The sequence below is a fragment of the Aspergillus niger genome (genome assembly GCF_000002855.4).
Source record: "Aspergillus niger supercontig An08".
NCBI lineage: Eukaryota > Fungi > Ascomycota > Eurotiomycetes > Eurotiales > Aspergillaceae > Aspergillus > Aspergillus niger.
Genome location: NT_166524.1, coordinates 1,717,634 through 1,734,749, shown reverse-complemented (window position 1 = coordinate 1,734,749; position 17,116 = coordinate 1,717,634). Strand labels below are relative to the sequence as shown.

Sequence of the window (17,116 nt, the reverse complement as noted above, 5' to 3'; positions counted from 1 at the left end):
CTGGGTTGCGGTGGTGGTGGCCAGGAAAAGAGCCACGGATAGCGAAACCCCGCACGATCGCTGCCGATTGTTGGATAGAGAGTGGGGAACGGGCTGGCATGTGGGAATTCACCTACTTTTCAGGTTCCCTTCATGCCCTGGTCACTTACGCTTTACCACGATATAATATAATATGATGGTTACTTATAGGGGTCTCGGGAGTACGTAGGTTAACTCGCGGTGGGTTTCGGGCTCAAGGAGCTCGGTCTCTCCAATCGGAGCATCTAGAAGAGGGGGTGGTTATCCGCGGAGGGATTAGAATGAGGTAAATGGCAATGGATGAGACCCGGAATTTCTCCCATGGATCCGACTAGACCAGTCCAATTGAACTAAACTAAACCCAGTGGACGAGGATGATCTCCGCTGGCGTTTCCCCCTCGCGCCTCGCAAGCTTCCCCTCCCTTCAACCATCAACCATCAACCGTCAAACCAACTTCTCTTTCCTCTTTCTCTCTCTTCCCCCCACTTCCACCCCACCACTAGTACAAAGTAACTAAACTTCCTGTCTGCTTTATTAATTGATAGCTCTCCCCTCCCTCCGCTCTTCTTTCTTCTTCTCTTCCCTCTCTCTCTTTTTTTTTTTCTCTTCTAACCAACACCTCCTCTCCCATATCTCATCATGTCTGACCTCTTCACCACCATCACGACCCCCAACGGCGTCAAATACGAACAGCCTCTGGGCTTGTATGTTATCCCCGCGTCCAGTCCTCTCGATATCGCGCTTTTGGAAACTAACCACTGTTTACTTTACAGGTTCATTGACGGCGAATTCGTCAAGGGCGCCGAAGGCAAGACCTTCGAGACTATCAACCCCAGCAACGAGAAGCCCATTGTCGCCGTTCACGAAGCCACGGAGAAGGATGTGGATACTGCCGTTGCCGCTGCTCGCAAGGCCTTCGAGGGCTCCTGGCGCCAGGTCACTCCTTCCACCCGTGGCCGCATGCTGACCAAGCTGGCCGACCTTTTCGAGCGCGATGCCGAGATCCTGGCTTCCATCGAAGCTCTGGACAATGGCAAGTCTATCACCATGGCCCACGGTGATATCGCTGGCGCTGCCGGTTGCCTGCGCTACTATGGTGGCTGGGCCGACAAGATCCATGGTCAGACCATCGACACCAACTCCGAGACCTTGAACTACACTCGCCACGAACCCATCGGTGTCTGCGGACAGATCATTCCCTGGAACTTCCCCTTGCTGATGTGGGCCTGGAAGATTGGTCCTGCCATCGCTACCGGTAACACTGTTGTTATCAAGACTGCTGAGCAGACTCCTCTGTCCGGTCTCTATGCCGCGAAGCTGATCAAGGAGGCTGGCATCCCCGCCGGTGTGGTTAACGTCATCTCCGGTTTCGGTCGTGTGGCCGGTTCCGCCATCTCTCACCACATGGATATCGACAAGGTCGCCTTCACTGGCTCCACCCTTGTTGGCCGTACTATCCTCCAGGCCGCCGCCAAGAGCAACCTCAAGAAGGTGACCCTCGAGCTGGGTGGCAAGTCCCCCAACATTGTCTTCAACGATGCCGACATTGACAACGCCATCTCCTGGGCCAACTTCGGTATCTTCTACAACCACGGTCAGTGCTGCTGTGCTGGTTCTCGTATCCTGGTTCAGGAAGGCATCTACGACAAGTTCATTGCCCGTCTCAAGGAGCGTGCTCTCCAGAACAAGGTCGGTGACCCCTTCGCCAAGGACACCTTCCAAGGTCCCCAGGTTTCGCAGCTCCAGTTCGACCGCATCATGGAATACATCCAGCACGGTAAGGACGCCGGTGCTACCGTGGCTGTTGGTGGTGAGCGTCACGGCACCGAGGGTTACTTCATCCAGCCTACCGTCTTCACCGACGTCACCTCCGACATGAAGATCAACCAGGAGGAGATCTTCGGCCCCGTCGTCACTGTCCAGAAGTTCAAGGACGTCGAGGACGCTATCAAGATCGGCAACAGCACTTCTTATGGTGAGTTCTTTTTCGCCACTAAATTGCAGTGTGTCAAGTGCTAATCTTTCGTCCTAGGTCTCGCTGCCGGTATCCACACCAAGGATGTCACCACCGCCATCCGTGTCTCCAACGCCCTCCGTGCTGGGTAAGTTATAATTAATACGACATTCTTGTATTCATTCGCTAACATGGACATAGAACCGTCTGGGTCAACAGCTACAACTTGATCCAATACCAGGTTCCCTTCGGAGGATTCAAGGAGTCCGGTATCGGCCGCGAGCTCGGCTCGTACGCCCTCGAGAACTACACCCAGATCAAGGCCGTGCACTACCGTCTGGGCGACGCTCTCTTCTAATTTAATAATTGAAACCATGAGAAAATGGGGAGAGTTCGCTTCAGCGACGAGCTCGTGGATATTGGGTTACCTTTTTCGCAGATAGCCATGACTGGTTCATGCAAAACAATCAGGATACGAATTTACGATGATTACAAATTGTTCTTACATTGCAGTAACTGTAGACCTTTGTACATATAGTCCTGTCTCAAGCTTTAACCCCCACATAATCTTGGTACTGGCTATAATCACTCCCCAGTGGTTAACTAGGGACAAATCACCACCCCTTCCACTAGTTCATTTGTAATCGACCTCCATCTAGCCATTGCATATCATACCGATGGTTACACACCCAGATTCCCGGGACAACCACCGGCGAGTTGAGTAGCCTGGATCTAGTCTCGGGAGAATTACTACGCCGAGAAGAGAGAACCCCCTCGGGTCGAAGATGGCCCGAAGCGAGGACATTCATCAGCGAATACACAAGGACCGAATGATTGGCTATGTCACCGACGTTGATGATGATCAGCCATTCAAAAAGACAGCTAATTATCATTCTTCAGTACTTCATAGGCTGATTGATTACTTGCTGGTGCCGAAATTAGGTGTTCGGGAACTATACATTCATTATCTTATCGGTTCTGGTAGAATGCATCGATTTACATTTCATTCGACCTCCAAGTTCATATATTTGTGAGGATTCTACTATCTGGTAGTATCGCCATCTACGCGTCTACTTACTACTTATTATAGTTGTTAAGTATCAGCCATCATTGCATGACAATAGATTCATCACATGGATAGTAGCAGAGTTCTATCGCAACTTCTTATCCTTCTCGAAGTAATCCTTCACTTGGGCCGCGAAACTCTCGTCAGTCAGGACCTTGAGTCCGGCTACAGCCATGCCCTTTCCTACTGACATGGTGATGTTGTGGGCTTCTTCTGTCTTTGCTGAATCGCGGAACGCCTCGGTGTGCATTGCTGTTCCGGGGGGTGTGGGGATGAAGTAGTGGCCGTGGAAGGAGGGGACGGCGTAACTTATATTACCTATAGTTGTTTCTGGTCAGCAAAGAGAAGACATGGTGATATTGTGAGAGTCTTGGTTGTGTGCACTTACCCATATCTGTGCTGAACGCACCGATATCCTTCTTTTGCAGATCGCAGTAGTATTTCATTCCCTTGGAACCCATGTACCGGGTAAATTCTTCACATAGGCCCTCGTTGGGTCGAATGTCCGCGTATGGGTCCATTCTGTTTAGGTATTAGTCTCATTATCATTCAATAAAGTAGAGAGGGATAAGATCATACGCAGAAACTATATCGACTTCACAGCCCGTAGCTAGCGCCGCTCCTTTCATGCAATTCTCAACGCGCTCCCGCAAAGCATTCATCTCCTTCAACGTCTCAGATCGAACATTGACTCGAATCTGCGCCTTATCCGGAATGACGTTGTGAGCAGTACCCCCCTCCGGGATAATGATATTGATCCTATCAGTGGGCCTGATATGCTGTCTAAGCAAACCAACAGCCTGGTATGCCAATGATGCCGCATCAAGAGCATTCACACCCGCCCAGGGCATCTGAGCCGCGTGCGCAGGTTTCCCTTTGAAATGTGCTAGGAACCCCGTTGCCGCTAAGCAGGATCCGAACGCGACGCCCGCAGAGCCCGCAGGCATATGAGGGAATTGGAGTGTTGGGTGGCTCATTAACGAGGCAGTTGTGTTCTTCAGAGCGCCCGCTTCAATCAGTTTGATCTTACCGCCGCCGCCCTCTTCAGCGGGTGTCCCTAGAAGGCGCACTTTTCCTGGAACGTTGGTATACTTCATCACGTCAACGACACCCAGGAATGAGGCGATGGAAGAGACGGCGATGAGGTTATGGCCGCATCCGTGACCTATCTCTGGGAGAGCGTCGTACTCTGCGCAGAAGTCGACTGTTTCTCCGTCTTTGTCACCGTATTCGGCAACGAAGGAGGTCTCCTGGCCGTATGCTTGACGGATTACTGCTACACCCGCGGCCTCTAGGTAGTCGCAGATTGCGTTGTGGGCTTTGTGTTCTTTGAAGCACAGCTCTGGGTTGTCGTGAATCTGGACACTTGTTAGATGTTGAATGCTGAGATGGAAGATGGATCTTTCCTTGCCTTAACGCTCAGTTCACGAAGACCTGCGCTGGCCTGATCAATAGCCTGTGAGATTATTCTCTCCATTTCTGTTGGCGTAGCCATCGTGCGTCCTATCATGCAGTCTTGAAGTTGGTGTAATCGTGACAGCAGGCAGCTTTGATAATGAACAATAAATAGGCGATTTCTTCCGTTCGACAGATGGCTTATTACCTCATTTGAGGAAGACTTGCTGGGGGATAGAAAGCGTGAAGAAGGTAGATACGCGGGAGAAGGATGATCAGCGAGAGGGGTCCGAGAAGGACTCTCTGGGGAACTGGTATGTCATTGGACCGGCGTTTGAAAAGTCACCAAATCGCCGATTGAAAATTCGGCTTAGGATATACTACTATTTTACTCACCAAGCTTCCGTCTGACAGTCTTGTTACATTTCCCCGCAAACCGACGATGGCACTTGACCTGAGCGTACTATACTTCAACTTCGGCGTTCTCTCTCGGCAAACCAAGAAGCTTCGCTGGATGGGAGTTGACCTGCAAAGTGGCAGTCTCCTTTCCAGCCACAGGTGAATACAGGACAGCTGGCTATGAATATCTTGTGCAAACATGTTGGATTTCCTATATTCCTCTTTTAAGTTCTTGAGATTCCCCAAATTCCTCTTCTTTTTTTCGGTTTGTATACGGGTACGGCTCCAGGAATAAAGTGCAGGAAATCAGGGCTACCAACAAAGGCAACCATTACCAGGTTGATCCACACACAATACAAGCATACGGACATTGGCAAGTGATATATGCAGTTCCGGAATGGTTCAGGACTTCAACTAGTTGCTTGAAACACTTCAGCTAGGTGTCTATCTTGCAGGGGAAGTCACTCACATAGTCGATGTTGCGGAACCTTGCGGGAAAACATGATCGCCAACTACCACACGAGGTTACACCAGACTGATGGTAATGGGAATGGCTCACGTTGCTCTCATAGCCGTAATACATTGCCTTGAGGCTGTTTCATGAGATCTTGCATTCGGCAAACACCCTCTACGGCTTCCATTCCCGAATGACGAATCCAGGCTTTGCCTCGAGATATTGATTTTAATCAAGATGACCTCCTTCAATATCTTCTGTTCATCAAGGATGCTCGCCTGTTGTCGCACGAGAAAGTGGTACGAGGTCTGCAGCTGTTACATGGGCATCCACCTGAGCTGTTTAAACCCGCCCCTTCCGCGCCCCTGATGGCACTGGCTCAGAAGTCAACGACTGTCTGGTCAGCAGCAGTCTCAAGACCTTCGACATATTCGTCTCAGCTGCCGATGCTTCAAACCACCAAGCGAGATGGCCATCTCACCGGACCTTATTTGCACCATTGTAACTACACTCCAAAGCCTCATTACGGTCACCCTCATCGCTAGAACGCGTCGGAACTCCTTCTTACGTTGGATATGCGTCCCTTCAATAACCTACATGGCCTATATCGAAGGCGTTCTGATCAAGATGACCGACCACCATACCTATGCCAAAGTCACTCTTAGTGGCATGCCATTCACTGTACTCATTCAACATATAAACCTGCTTCTGATTGCCAAAGTTGATCTAGCAGGGCAGCCGGGCACGAATGCAGGGAAACTTGCGTCTGCTTTTGCCTTACTCCAGTCTACCCGTGGTATCGGCACACCCTGGCAAGTCAAGAATATTCCGAGTCACCCGCTTGTGCTTCGAGCAAAACCACCCAGCCGAGGCCAGTTCATAAGAAGGCAGCTAGCGATAGCCATATGGGAAGTTCTTGCCTTGATTCTCGTGCTCACATCATTAGCAACTCATAATGTGCAGGATGACGATGGGTCATACATATACGGATCAGGGCGTGAATTCCAGTTGGCAGATTCTAGCATGAAGCAGCTTCTCGGACGAATCACAGTCACCTTTCTCTTTGGGTTCCCCGGATCGTTGCTTTTCCTGGACGCTATGTACCGGATGGCATCTCTAATCTCGGTAGCGGCCAGAATGACAACGATTGCTTCGTGGCCCCCGGAGTTTGGGAGCCTGGCCGACACGTATACTGTTCGTGGATTCTGGGGGTTAGTTCACATTTTCTGCCCTTTATTCCACTTCATCTCATTGTTGCTTCTTGAAGCGAGATAGGTCCTGCTGACATATAACAATACCCAGCAAATTTTGGCATCAAAACCTCCGCTGGTCATACACCGGTGTTTCGACAGCAATCACCTGCCGTATCCTCGGCCTTCCCAAGCCCTCCCTAATAGAGCGATATCTCAACCTGACCATAGTCTTCATTCTCTCCGGATTAATGCATGTATTCACAAACGTCGCCAGTGGAATCGAAGGGGGAAACACCGGCGCCATGTTGTTTTTCATCGCACAAGCCGGTGCCATCATGTTTGAAGACGCCGTCCAACACTTCTGGGCTATCTTGTCACGAGGAGAGAAAAACACTGCTGCTGAAACACCTGTCTGGCAGCGATGTGTTGGATTCATGTGGGTGTTTTGCTGGTTGGCTGCAACATTTCCCTGGTGGTGGTATCCTATCATACGGATGCTGGTGGCGTATGACTGGACTGGGGTGTTGGATGTTGTTCAGGGTCTGGGAATGACCAAGTCTAATCTTTCTGTAGTGGTGACTGTTGGTGCGGTTGTTTTGCGGCTGGGGTTTAGTGCTGAGATCTGAGGTTGGACGTTTAGTCTGGTATCTATAGTGTGACTGGTCCGACTGGGGTTGCATGTCATGAGTACCGGTTGGGATAAGTCGAACGCGGTGCGATAGTCCACTCAGGGACATGCCTCTTATCAGGCCGCTTTTGTTTTGTATCAGAAAGTTTGTCGTCCAAATTCTCTTTCATAACAGAAATAGGAAACAGTGTTGTATTATGTTAACTTAGTGGAGAAGACGGTTATGTGTAGGAAGTTATGCAAAGCTCAAACGCACTACTCATGCATGTAATCCGTTTCAGGGGAAGCTTACAACCCTTACGAAGAATCCAATCATGAGAATCCATCTCCAAATTGTTGGCTCGGCGTAGAGTATGCCCGTGTATGAGGTTAGGCAGGTTTTAACAGATTATATTTGCTATCTAGAAAAGCGTGATATATGAAATCTTTGTCACTGTGTATCAGGCTAGGGGTTTTTTCTCCCTCATATTTGGTATTAGAAAAAAGGAGATTTTGAGACCCAAGTACAAGACACCCAGCGACAAGTAGCACGATTGACTGTGGATATTTCAATTGGATGGTAAACCAACGTGAGAGAGCGTTCGTTTCAGGCAGCGTCTTGGTCCAGTTGCAAGTAATGCTCTAATGCAGCCTTGCTGACGACGTGAGAACTGTTCTAGTCATGCATAAAGCCATTCATAGTTAGGTCTAGTAACTATCACTGAGACCAAGCATCTATCTCCTGCTGCCATTAAGCTCATCTGAGCGTGTTTCTATCACTGGTCGGATATACCATTGTGCCTTAAGACGCGACAAGCTACCTTCCTGTTACACGATAGTGCAAGGCACATTCAACCCGGTGATCAAACAAAGGGGCCGTTTTCCTCCTAATCGACTGGCAGGCCTTAATATGCTGATCAGGTTCGAGAAAGGAGAAGACACCGGATCCGGGGAATGGTATGTCACCCATGTGGCTCGTATCCACTTCTGATTCCTTTGAGAGCCTTGTTGAGCTGACACAAATAGGAGATCCGGATGTGCTGGACTGAGATCTCCTCAGGCAATGTGTAGGTTCTTTTCGTGTTCAGCATATGTTGTGGCCGAGAATTAGGCGATCAATGGTTGAAATCCCGTCCTCAAGCTTTCCATGTCAGTAACACTTAACACAACTAAAGTCAGGCTGATGAGTAGGTACCTTAACATCACAGCTCTCTCCTTTCAAGACCAACTTCCTCCTTGCAACAGATTTTGGTGGGCGGTTTTCGCCCCAAACGAAACGATTCCCCTGAAAGAACAACATCTGATGTCAGCTGGGACACGGAACGATCTGCTCCCTGATGTGCCTGGCCGGGTGGACTCTGCCACATGGCTATGTCGTAGGATAATCGCTTCTAGATCGGCTGAGACGGAAATGAAGTTGGATCGTCTCTGGGGGCGGAAGTTGAAGGTGGAAGGGAGGCTTTGCGAGAGAATCTCATCCGCCTTCTCTTTTGGCCCCTCCTCCACTCTCTCTTCTCTTCCGTTGCCTCTGAGAACATTTTCCTACCACATCCCACATCCACCATCATTTTTCGTTATGCGAATGTCTCTGCCCAGAGTGAGTCTGGTTCTCAAACCTGCTGCTGAGCTGAAGAGTCACTAACTATTACTCAGTGTCGCGCTCGTCGCAATCCGGGTTCCTCGCAGATTCTGACGCGATTTGGCCCCAACGCCATCGCGAACTAGTTTCTCCAAGAGCACAAGTGCTCTAGCGACCGCGTTGTTGTGTTGCCTTTCTCAGTCAACTTGCTCCAAACACTGCCACGACCCTGCTAGCTGATCCTCCGTCAGCAGAGCACTTGTGCTTGCCTGTGCCCCAGTCGCCTGGTCATTGGTTGGGCTATGCTCTCGCAGGCACCCTTTTCATGGCCAGGTTCTAGCTTCTGGGCTTGCTGATACCGCAGGTCCGCGTGGGCCCTGTGACTAAATTCAAAACATTATGGACCCAAGCCCATGGCTTTCAGGATTCAAGCCCAGGGTGGGCTTGCGTATCAGTCGAAATCGGGTCCCAGGGGTATGTCATCCGCAGGCTGCGACGTATATCACCCTTGTCCGTCCCTCCCAAACTATTATAGACCTTTTTTCTGGACCTTTCTGGACCTATAGCGGTGATTCTTCATGATCGCCCTGCATACCATGTCCGACTATACCTCGGGTCCTTATGCACCCATTCGCTGCAGATCTCCAATAGCCCCTCCACGCGCCCCGTTCAGTAACCCGCAAGGCATAAAGTCAGTGGACAGCCTCGCCTCCTCCAGGTCTACTCTCTATTTTCTCCCAAACGATATTCTCGAGGACCACACCGAAGATAGCGCGGGTCGCGCCCAACACAACCAATTGAAAATGCCGCCCCCAGATGTCGACGACAAACTACTCCTCGCGGGACTGGAAACGACTTGGGACTCGGCAGATAGATTGGCTGTGCCACATTTACACATACCCAAGACAAGGGCAGATGAATACGGCCCGCCCAGCCCATGCTATTCACACACATCTAGCGCGAGTTCTGCGACGCGCTCACCATCAGCGTCCGAGTGGAGGTTCAAGCCTCTACCCCCGGTCCCTGGAGTAAGTGGCGGCGCGCACTCAAGAGGATCTGGTAGATCAAGTGGCGGGCAAAGCTCTTTCAGAGAGTCCCCTACGAGCTATACGCCTCAGCCTCTAGCACTTCGGCCCACGACACCCCGCCCTATAACTCCTGTATCTTCGACATCTAGACCAACCACACCCCAGCCTCATGCAGCGCCCTTTGGTGCAGTACCTCGGCCTACAACGCCACGTCCTCTTACGCCGGTGTCTTCAACATCCAGACCTACAACACCTCTTCCTCCAGCAGCACCTTTCGCTGCAACATCGCGGCCTATGACACCCCCATCTATGTCTTACCGACCAGCAACCCCTCGACCGACCACCCCCAGGCCTGTGACTCCTCTACCTACCATTCCTCAGCCTTCCACACCCCGATCTACAACTCCCCGTCCCACTACCCCGCGACCTACAGTGGCAATCCCAGACACAGGAACAGCCACGAACCTTAGGTATGAGTATGCGCCAGGGCATACCGGCTCTTTAGCAGCCGGAAAAGGGTCTAGGGATGCTCCTGAGTGGCCGCAAACATTCGGTATCAAAACTGAACAATTGCCGCCTGCCACGAGCAACCATGGCTACAACCATAACCCGAAACGCTCGAGCCCGACAGACCTGCATGTCCAGCAAAAGCAGCCAGTGAAGAAGACATCAAAACAGGAGCTAAAGCCAGATGGTGACGACAGACCTCTGTGGCAGTCATTAAAGGCAGGGGTACGGCGTGTCCTAACCCGTAAAGCGGTTTCCCACGATGGTGGAGCGCTCAAGCACAGCAAAACGAAAAAGAACAAGTACCAGAATGTGCGCAGAGCATCAATCATTGTTCGCATGTCGACGATACCACCTGTTCAGCGTCCGCCAGAGGACAATAATGGCCAGGGTTTTCTTGACGGCAAGGAAGATGACGGTCACTATGAAGACGCCATAAAGCGAATGAAGAATGTCCTAGCGAGTTTGCTCGAGGATGGGTACACTATGGACATGATTTTGCAAGCAGAATCTAATCAACAATTTCTCCGATCGCTTTTTACGAGGGTGCAGAACGAACCACTTCTTGGTGTTGACACTGCACCTTCTAACTCACCCCCACCGACGTCACACTCCTCCTTACCCCCAGACCATACATGCGAACTCCCTCCCCAGGATTTCCATCAGCCTGAGGCAGTTGATAAGCCGGTTGATCAGCCTATGAGCCAGCTGTTTGACAAGCCAATTCGACGGCCTACGTTAGGTGATGACAATGAAAGCAGCTGGGAATACGTTGGCTACGACGAGGACGAAGCATTCACTGAAGGTGCACCCTCCGTGCGCTTCTTTACAGGTCCTGCGCTTGATGAAAGATCAGAGCCACGCAGTTCCGTTCCACCATTCGCGGCAGTCATGGCCGCCTTGGATGACGACCTGCAGCGCATGACATCCAACCGATGGAGCCTCTCCAAGTCCGGCATGGAAGACATGATCTTGAATATCCTTCTCCAGATCGACGACCTGGATGACCTCTTCTCCTTTGCTCAGACCAGCAAAGCCACCTACCACGTTTTCAAACGCCACGAACTCCCATTGATGGAGAACACCATTAGACGCAGATCCCCTGCAGCCTGGGAACTTCGTCAGATGAGTGATATCAATGAAAATACAGATCCGCAGGATGTGCCCTCTGCAACAGTCTACTACCGTTCCGTAACCCGCGATCTCCGCGCCCTCGCCACCCTTAAGGGCTTGATGATGACCCACTGCAGAGGAGTCATGCGCACCAGCTCATACGCTGCCCTTGCCCGTCCGTCCAGTGCAGGCGCCCGCCGGCTAGACAACGCCATCTGGCGTGTTTGGACCTTCTGCTTCCTCTTCGGAATGCAGACAGGTAGAGAAACAGACATGGACGGACAAGTCAGCTGGCTCCGCGGGGAAACCGGATCCCCGTTCCAGCCCTGTCCAGACCCCAAGGACGTAGCCAGCATTCTGTTTGACCCTCCTCCGGGCTTCGGAGAGGGCAATCCCGGAGGCCTCACGGTGAGCGACATGCAAGACATGGACGAGGTATGGACGTGTATGAAGTACATGCTGGGATTCTTGCGCGGTGAAACTGAGCGCGCCCGCCGTTTCGGCGTGTTTCAGAGCGCTGGCGTCTCTCTAGAGCGGAATCAGGGCATGATCGTGCTGCATGAATGGATCAATTATCTGTTGACCCTGGGGCCGGAGGCCGTGGTGGAGCTGGCGCCTCTAGGGCCGGACACTCATGCGGAGACTACGTTCCAGCGAGCTATGTCGCGGGGGTGGACGACGTGGTCGGCTCCCGAGCCGGGGTCGACGCGAAGTGCGTTCCTGACGGATGCGCTGGGGCGGGTATCGGGAGGGTTGCGACGGTTGGAGGAGTTGCAGATGACGCTGTGGTATAGTTATGTGTGAGCCTATAGACTGATCTAATGAGTAATGACACATTAAGTGACTTGACTTGACTCAACTCCAACTGAATGATCAACAACGTAGCTGTGAATAATGGGTTACTATTGTTCTAGATGTGGACTAAACCACTTGGACCCAGACACCACACTAAGATATATAGATTCCGCTTTGTCTAGTAGTTACCCAGCAGTACCAGTACAACAACCAAAACCATGGATTTTCCTAGAGAGTAAATATGTCCCTACCACTCTTAAATCGAGTCCTGATCCAGAGGGTTATCCCGCAGTCATCCAATGGTCCCAACACTAGTACTTTCGTATATACTCGGGAATGACGGGACTCCCCAAACCCAACCACCACCACCACTCAAAGAATTACCCCAGGAACCACAATGCTACAAGGTACTCCCGATCGTCACCACTGACATCAATCTGACAATGACACCATTCCCACACTCTATTCATCATTCTGGCTAAATATAGTCTTGTCTAAAGTTGATTGACCAATTACCACCCTGACGTCACTTCTACGCCATCCAATCCAACCCTACTATATCATATAAACAACCCCCAGCTCCCCATACAGTCCCTCTTCCTCCAACAATTCATCTTTACAATTGAATATTCTATCAAATCCATCCAAACCAAACCAAACCAAGCAAAGAAAAACAACCAAAATGTCCTCCACAATCCCTACCACGAGCGGCACCCAGCCCCTCGACCCCTACAAAGCCAAATCCCTAGATGACGACCTCCCCCTCGCCCAAAAAATCACCGACCTGTCGACCTTCATCACAGAACAGAAATTCGGCATGCTCACGACAAAGTCCTCGGACGATGATCTGCTCACGAGTCGGTGTATGGCTCTTGCTGGGAAGGTAGCATAGCATTCCCCCCCGTCTCTCCCATACCTCATACATACCGAACCACATTTATGAATGAATCTCTTCCCCCAAACTAATACACATGAACTATGTAAATAGGAAAGAGGCGACACCACCCTAATCTTCCACACGAACCTCTTCAGCCACAAGACTATGGATTTGACTGCCCACCCCACCGAAACCAACATGTCCTTCTTAGACCCGATCAGCGGGTCGTGGGCATCTATTTCTGGAACGGCGAGTATCGTGGCTGATAAGGAGACCGTCAAGAAGTATTACTCGCCGGCGCTGCAGGCGTGGTTGGGCGATTTGGGGGATGGCGTGCATGATGGTGGACCCGAGGATCCCCGGATCGGGGTGATTAAGCTGGAGGCGAAGACGGCGGTGTATGCGGTCTCCAGGAAGGGGGTTATTGGCCGTGCGGTGGAGACGGTGAAGAGTGTTGCTAGGGGGGATGTGCCCGCTGTTAATAGTATTAGGGAGGTCGGGAGGGGGGAGTTTGATGAGTGTAAGTTTTTGTTCTTTCCTTTGGGAGTTGGGTTGGTAGTAGTTCCTGACTGATTGGGTTAATAGGGAGACGGACGCATCCTGAGTAAATCTGTGGGTCTTGTTGGGTGAGTGCTGGTATGGGCTATGAGATATGAGCAGTATTATGTTAGTTCGGTGTCGGACTGCAAGATAATCAATTATGTGCTAGCTTCAAGCTGCAAAGTAGATAACTTTGGTCAAGTAGGACCAGTCAACAAGAGAACGAGTATGAAAATAGCGCCAGGCTGTATCTGACAAGTTCAATCAAGTAAGACCGGTCGAACGAGACATGAAGGGAAAATAGCTAGTGATACAAGATTTTCAGTCAAGTATGACCAGACCAGATGAATGAGAAACATAAGAGAAAAGAAACAAGCAATCCATCAGATTCAATAATCCAAGTTACAATGGATCAAGATCATCAAGACCAATCGAAAGACAACGACAAGCCCATCGATCTGATAATCATATTGAATCAACCAAGTTCAATCAAGAGCAACAAAATTCAAGAAACCATGCTATCTTAACGCCAAGGGTATCTTGAGAATGAGGCCCACGCCATCGCTAACGCCAATAATCCCTCAAATCTGTCATAGTTAGCACCTAACCACCAATTCAAGGATGAGGTAAGAACCTACCAATCGCAATGGCATCTTAGCTGGCAGGCGTCCATTATGCAGCAACATGGCAATATTCTTATTAGGAGTCGCCTGCAGCTTGCGATACGCTTCGCGAATATGTCTGGTCTCAACCGGGGTACGACCCTCCTCAGGGGGATCGAATAATCCAGTCTCGCGCGTACGTTTCTTACTGCTCTCGCCGTTCTCTCCACCTCCACGACGGTTCTTCTCGCGATCCTCCCGCTCCTTGACCTTGAGTGCCTCCTCAGTCAGAGTCTGCACGATTTCGAATGTCAAGAATCCGAGAATATCAACAATATCGTCGTTTGGCTTGGACTCAGTCACGATACCGAATCCGGCCCACTCGCGGAACCGTTTGCTCTTGCGGTAGGTGAACGACGCCTGGCGACATTCTGACCAGAAGACGTACTCTTCCTTGGTCATGTTCTTGGTACGTTCGTCGGCTGCGGCAAGGCGCTGTAGCGTAGCGTAGTTCTGTTCCTCCTCTTCCTCGTCTTCTTCGTCCTCACGTTCAGGAACCTGCACGGAGTAAAAGCTGTTTACGTCCCAGGCGAGACCCACACGAGCACGCTTATTCTTCGGCTTCGACGCAACATCCTGCGGCCCTGCGACGACTCCGCCGGCAATAGGGTCATCAGCTCCTGCAAAGTCTGCAGCATCGGCGCCGCCTTTGTCGTCGGAGTCTTTGACGTTCTTGCGGACATCCTTCCAGGACAGGAACGTCTTGAGACGCGACACCTTGGCCTTGTCATGGCGAATGAGAAAGATCAAGTCATCAGTAGAGATCGAGCGCACGCCGCGACGAGTCGCTAGGGCAGTGCTTCGCGCGAGCTGCAGAAGTTAGCGTAGTTCGCAAGAGGAGAGAAGGGAGCATACAATTTCTACAACCTGCTGGCGTACAATATCTTCAATGAGAGTCGTGGTTTCAACGGACGGTTCGGCAGTTTCACCAGAGACGAACATCATCTTGCGAGCGAAATCAATTAGCATTTCTTTGAAGATCTCTTTGGTCTCCGTATCCATTCCCATGTACATGTCCAACGGTTCATCGTGTGGCTGCTGCTGGATTGCTGGGACTGCTGGGACTACTGGCACCGGTGGTGCAGTCGTCATCTGACCGTCTTCCAGATGGTCCCATCCATGCCATGAGATAGTAGCATCCGAATCGTATGGATCCGCAGACATGGTTGGAGATATCCGTCTCCAGCGACAAGCAGACACGCGGTATCCAGGTAGACCCCAGTCATGCGAGTTGGCAGGAAGTAGAATAACACATCCAACAGAGGATCCTGATAATCCCATTTTGCAAAAGAGCAAACACCATCGCATGCTGGAATTCACCATTCCATGCATGAGTGCTGCCTCGACGATGCCCCATAAATCACATCCATAAAGCGGAGCATCGCTTATCAGAGAGCAATGATGGGGATACCATGTAGACCACAACATGACATCGCAAACACCAGAGAACTAACACAGTCCCTTCCAGTGGAAACGAAGCACAGATGCTCACAGGAACAGACCAGATACAAAATCAGAACAGTGCTTACCTGCTGGATCTCCTGCCGATACTTGGGGGTGCGATCAGTCGACATGATGCAGGCTACAGGAACACTGATCGAGCATGCCCCACTGCAAAGTCGTTGACAAGGGCAGTCCGGATCTCTGTCTGATCAGGATCAAGATGGGACGGATATTGACGATGTGGCATCCATTCGATCCAGTTGAAGTATGAGAAGAAGGAACAGTGCCTGGATGCTGGTTGGCGCACGTGAATCGCACCCCCAGGTGACTTTACAGTGCATATCCGGATCATGTGATGATCCGGTTTCCGGCTGCCCTCCGCCGCATTTGGTGGGGGAATGTCGAAAGTTTCCCGGCTGGTGTGAATATTCACGAACGCTCACAATTACAATTGTTGGTGAGATTCTCATTCGCACATCACAATGCTTTACCTGGTAGGACTTGGTCTGGCTGACAAGACCGATATCACGGTCCGCGGTCTCGAAATCGTCAAGAAGGCCGAGCGTGTCTATCTGGAGGCATACACGGCTATTTTGCTCGTCGACAAGGAGAAACTAGTGAGTGTCGCCTGACGGATTACTACGCGATTTGTCTCCCTACGTACGGATTTGACTAACTGGAATGATTGGTTTAGTAGGAAGCTTTCTATGGACGTCCTGTTATCGAGGCCGACCGCGAAAAGGTCGAGAGTGGGAGCGATGAGATTCTCGCCGACGCAGACAAGGTCGATGTTGCTTTCCTCGTCGTTGGAGATCCATTTGGGTATGTACCAGTGTCCACTGTCACCTGGCGCTATATGGGCTTCGCTTCTGACTATCCATCAGCGCCACTACACACACAGATCTAGTCCTCCGCGCTCGCGAATTGGGCATCGAGTCCAAGGTCATCCCCAACGCATCCATCATGTCCGGTATCGGCTGCACGGGTCTGCAGCTGTACAACTTCGGCCAGACCGTCAGCATGGTCTTCTTCACTGAGAACTGGAAGCCCTCATCCTATTACGATCGGGTCAAGGAGAACGTTCAGCTGGGTCTGCACACGTTGGTTCTTCTGGATATCAAGGTTAAGGAGCCGTCGCTTGAGAACATGGCTCGGGGCCGCTTGGTCTACGAGCCTCCTCGCTTCATGACCGTTGCGCAGTGTGCCAGTCAGATGCTGGAGACTGAGGAGGAGCGCCAGGAAGGCGTCTGGGGACCGGACAGCCTTGCTGTCGGTGCCGCGCGTGTGGGTGCCGCGGATCAGAAGCTGGTCGCTGGTACCCTGAAGGAACTGGCCGAGGTCGAGATGGGCCGGCCTCTGCACAGCTTGGTCCTGATTGGAAAGAGAGCGCACGACCTGGAGAAGGACTACATCCGGGAATTTGCTGTCGATCAGGCCACCTTCGACGCTAGCTGGCAGAAGGGCGGATACGGTACCATGTAAAGA

General features: G+C 51.3%; 8 protein-coding genes across 8 annotated transcripts; 6 read left to right on the top strand and 2 right to left on the bottom strand.

Moving 5' to 3' along the window:
• Positions 1 to 658: 658 nt before the first annotated feature.
• On the top strand, positions 659 to 2,331 carry aldA (aldehyde dehydrogenase aldA-Aspergillus niger; the record flags this gene model as incomplete). Its single annotated transcript, XM_001392807.3, has 4 exons — positions 659 to 723; positions 793 to 1,994; positions 2,052 to 2,121; positions 2,175 to 2,331. 4 exons carry the CDS (start codon positions 659 to 661, stop codon positions 2,329 to 2,331), a joined length of 1,494 nt encoding a protein of 497 aa, XP_001392844.1.
• Positions 2,332 to 3,124: 793 nt separating this feature from the next.
• An08g07280 (uncharacterized protein) lies at positions 3,125 to 4,549 on the bottom strand (the record flags this gene model as incomplete). Its single annotated transcript, XM_001392806.3, has 4 exons — positions 3,125 to 3,357; positions 3,428 to 3,561; positions 3,619 to 4,397; positions 4,451 to 4,549. The coding sequence occupies 4 exons, from the start codon at positions 4,547 to 4,549 to the stop codon at positions 3,125 to 3,127; spliced, it is 1,245 nt and encodes a 414-aa protein (XP_001392843.3).
• Positions 4,550 to 5,755: 1,206 nt separating this feature from the next.
• Positions 5,756 to 7,106, top strand: An08g07270 (uncharacterized protein; the record flags this gene model as incomplete). The annotated part of the gene is made up of 2 exons (XM_001392805.3): positions 5,756 to 6,498; positions 6,590 to 7,106. The coding sequence occupies 2 exons, from the start codon at positions 5,756 to 5,758 to the stop codon at positions 7,104 to 7,106; spliced, it is 1,260 nt and encodes a 419-aa protein (XP_001392842.3).
• Positions 7,107 to 7,331: 225 nt separating this feature from the next.
• On the top strand, positions 7,332 to 8,729 carry An08g07260 (hypothetical protein; the record flags this gene model as incomplete). Its single annotated transcript, XM_059749175.1, has 5 exons — positions 7,332 to 7,335; positions 7,390 to 7,469; positions 7,553 to 7,632; positions 7,844 to 8,044; positions 8,279 to 8,729. 5 exons carry the CDS (start codon positions 7,332 to 7,334, stop codon positions 8,727 to 8,729), a joined length of 816 nt encoding a protein of 271 aa, XP_059601205.1.
• Positions 8,730 to 9,469: 740 nt separating this feature from the next.
• On the top strand, positions 9,470 to 12,424 carry An08g07250 (uncharacterized protein; the record flags this gene model as incomplete). The annotated part of the gene is made up of 2 exons (XM_059749174.1): positions 9,470 to 12,114; positions 12,229 to 12,424. 2 exons carry the CDS (start codon positions 9,470 to 9,472, stop codon positions 12,422 to 12,424), a joined length of 2,841 nt encoding a protein of 946 aa, XP_059601204.1.
• A 367-nt stretch (positions 12,425 to 12,791) lies between these two features.
• Positions 12,792 to 13,594, top strand: An08g07240 (uncharacterized protein; the record flags this gene model as incomplete). Its single annotated transcript, XM_001392802.1, has 3 exons — positions 12,792 to 12,992; positions 13,098 to 13,506; positions 13,572 to 13,594. The coding sequence occupies 3 exons, from the start codon at positions 12,792 to 12,794 to the stop codon at positions 13,592 to 13,594; spliced, it is 633 nt and encodes a 210-aa protein (XP_001392839.1).
• A 513-nt stretch (positions 13,595 to 14,107) lies between these two features.
• On the bottom strand, positions 14,108 to 15,190 carry An08g07230 (uncharacterized protein; the record flags this gene model as incomplete). Its single annotated transcript, XM_001392801.3, has 3 exons — positions 14,108 to 14,113; positions 14,165 to 14,998; positions 15,044 to 15,190. The coding sequence occupies 3 exons, from the start codon at positions 15,188 to 15,190 to the stop codon at positions 14,108 to 14,110; spliced, it is 987 nt and encodes a 328-aa protein (XP_001392838.3).
• Positions 15,191 to 16,113: 923 nt separating this feature from the next.
• On the top strand, positions 16,114 to 17,113 carry An08g07220 (uncharacterized protein; the record flags this gene model as incomplete). Its single annotated transcript, XM_001392800.3, has 3 exons — positions 16,114 to 16,248; positions 16,329 to 16,453; positions 16,516 to 17,113. The coding sequence occupies 3 exons, from the start codon at positions 16,114 to 16,116 to the stop codon at positions 17,111 to 17,113; spliced, it is 858 nt and encodes a 285-aa protein (XP_001392837.1).
• Positions 17,114 to 17,116: the final 3 nt, after the last annotated feature.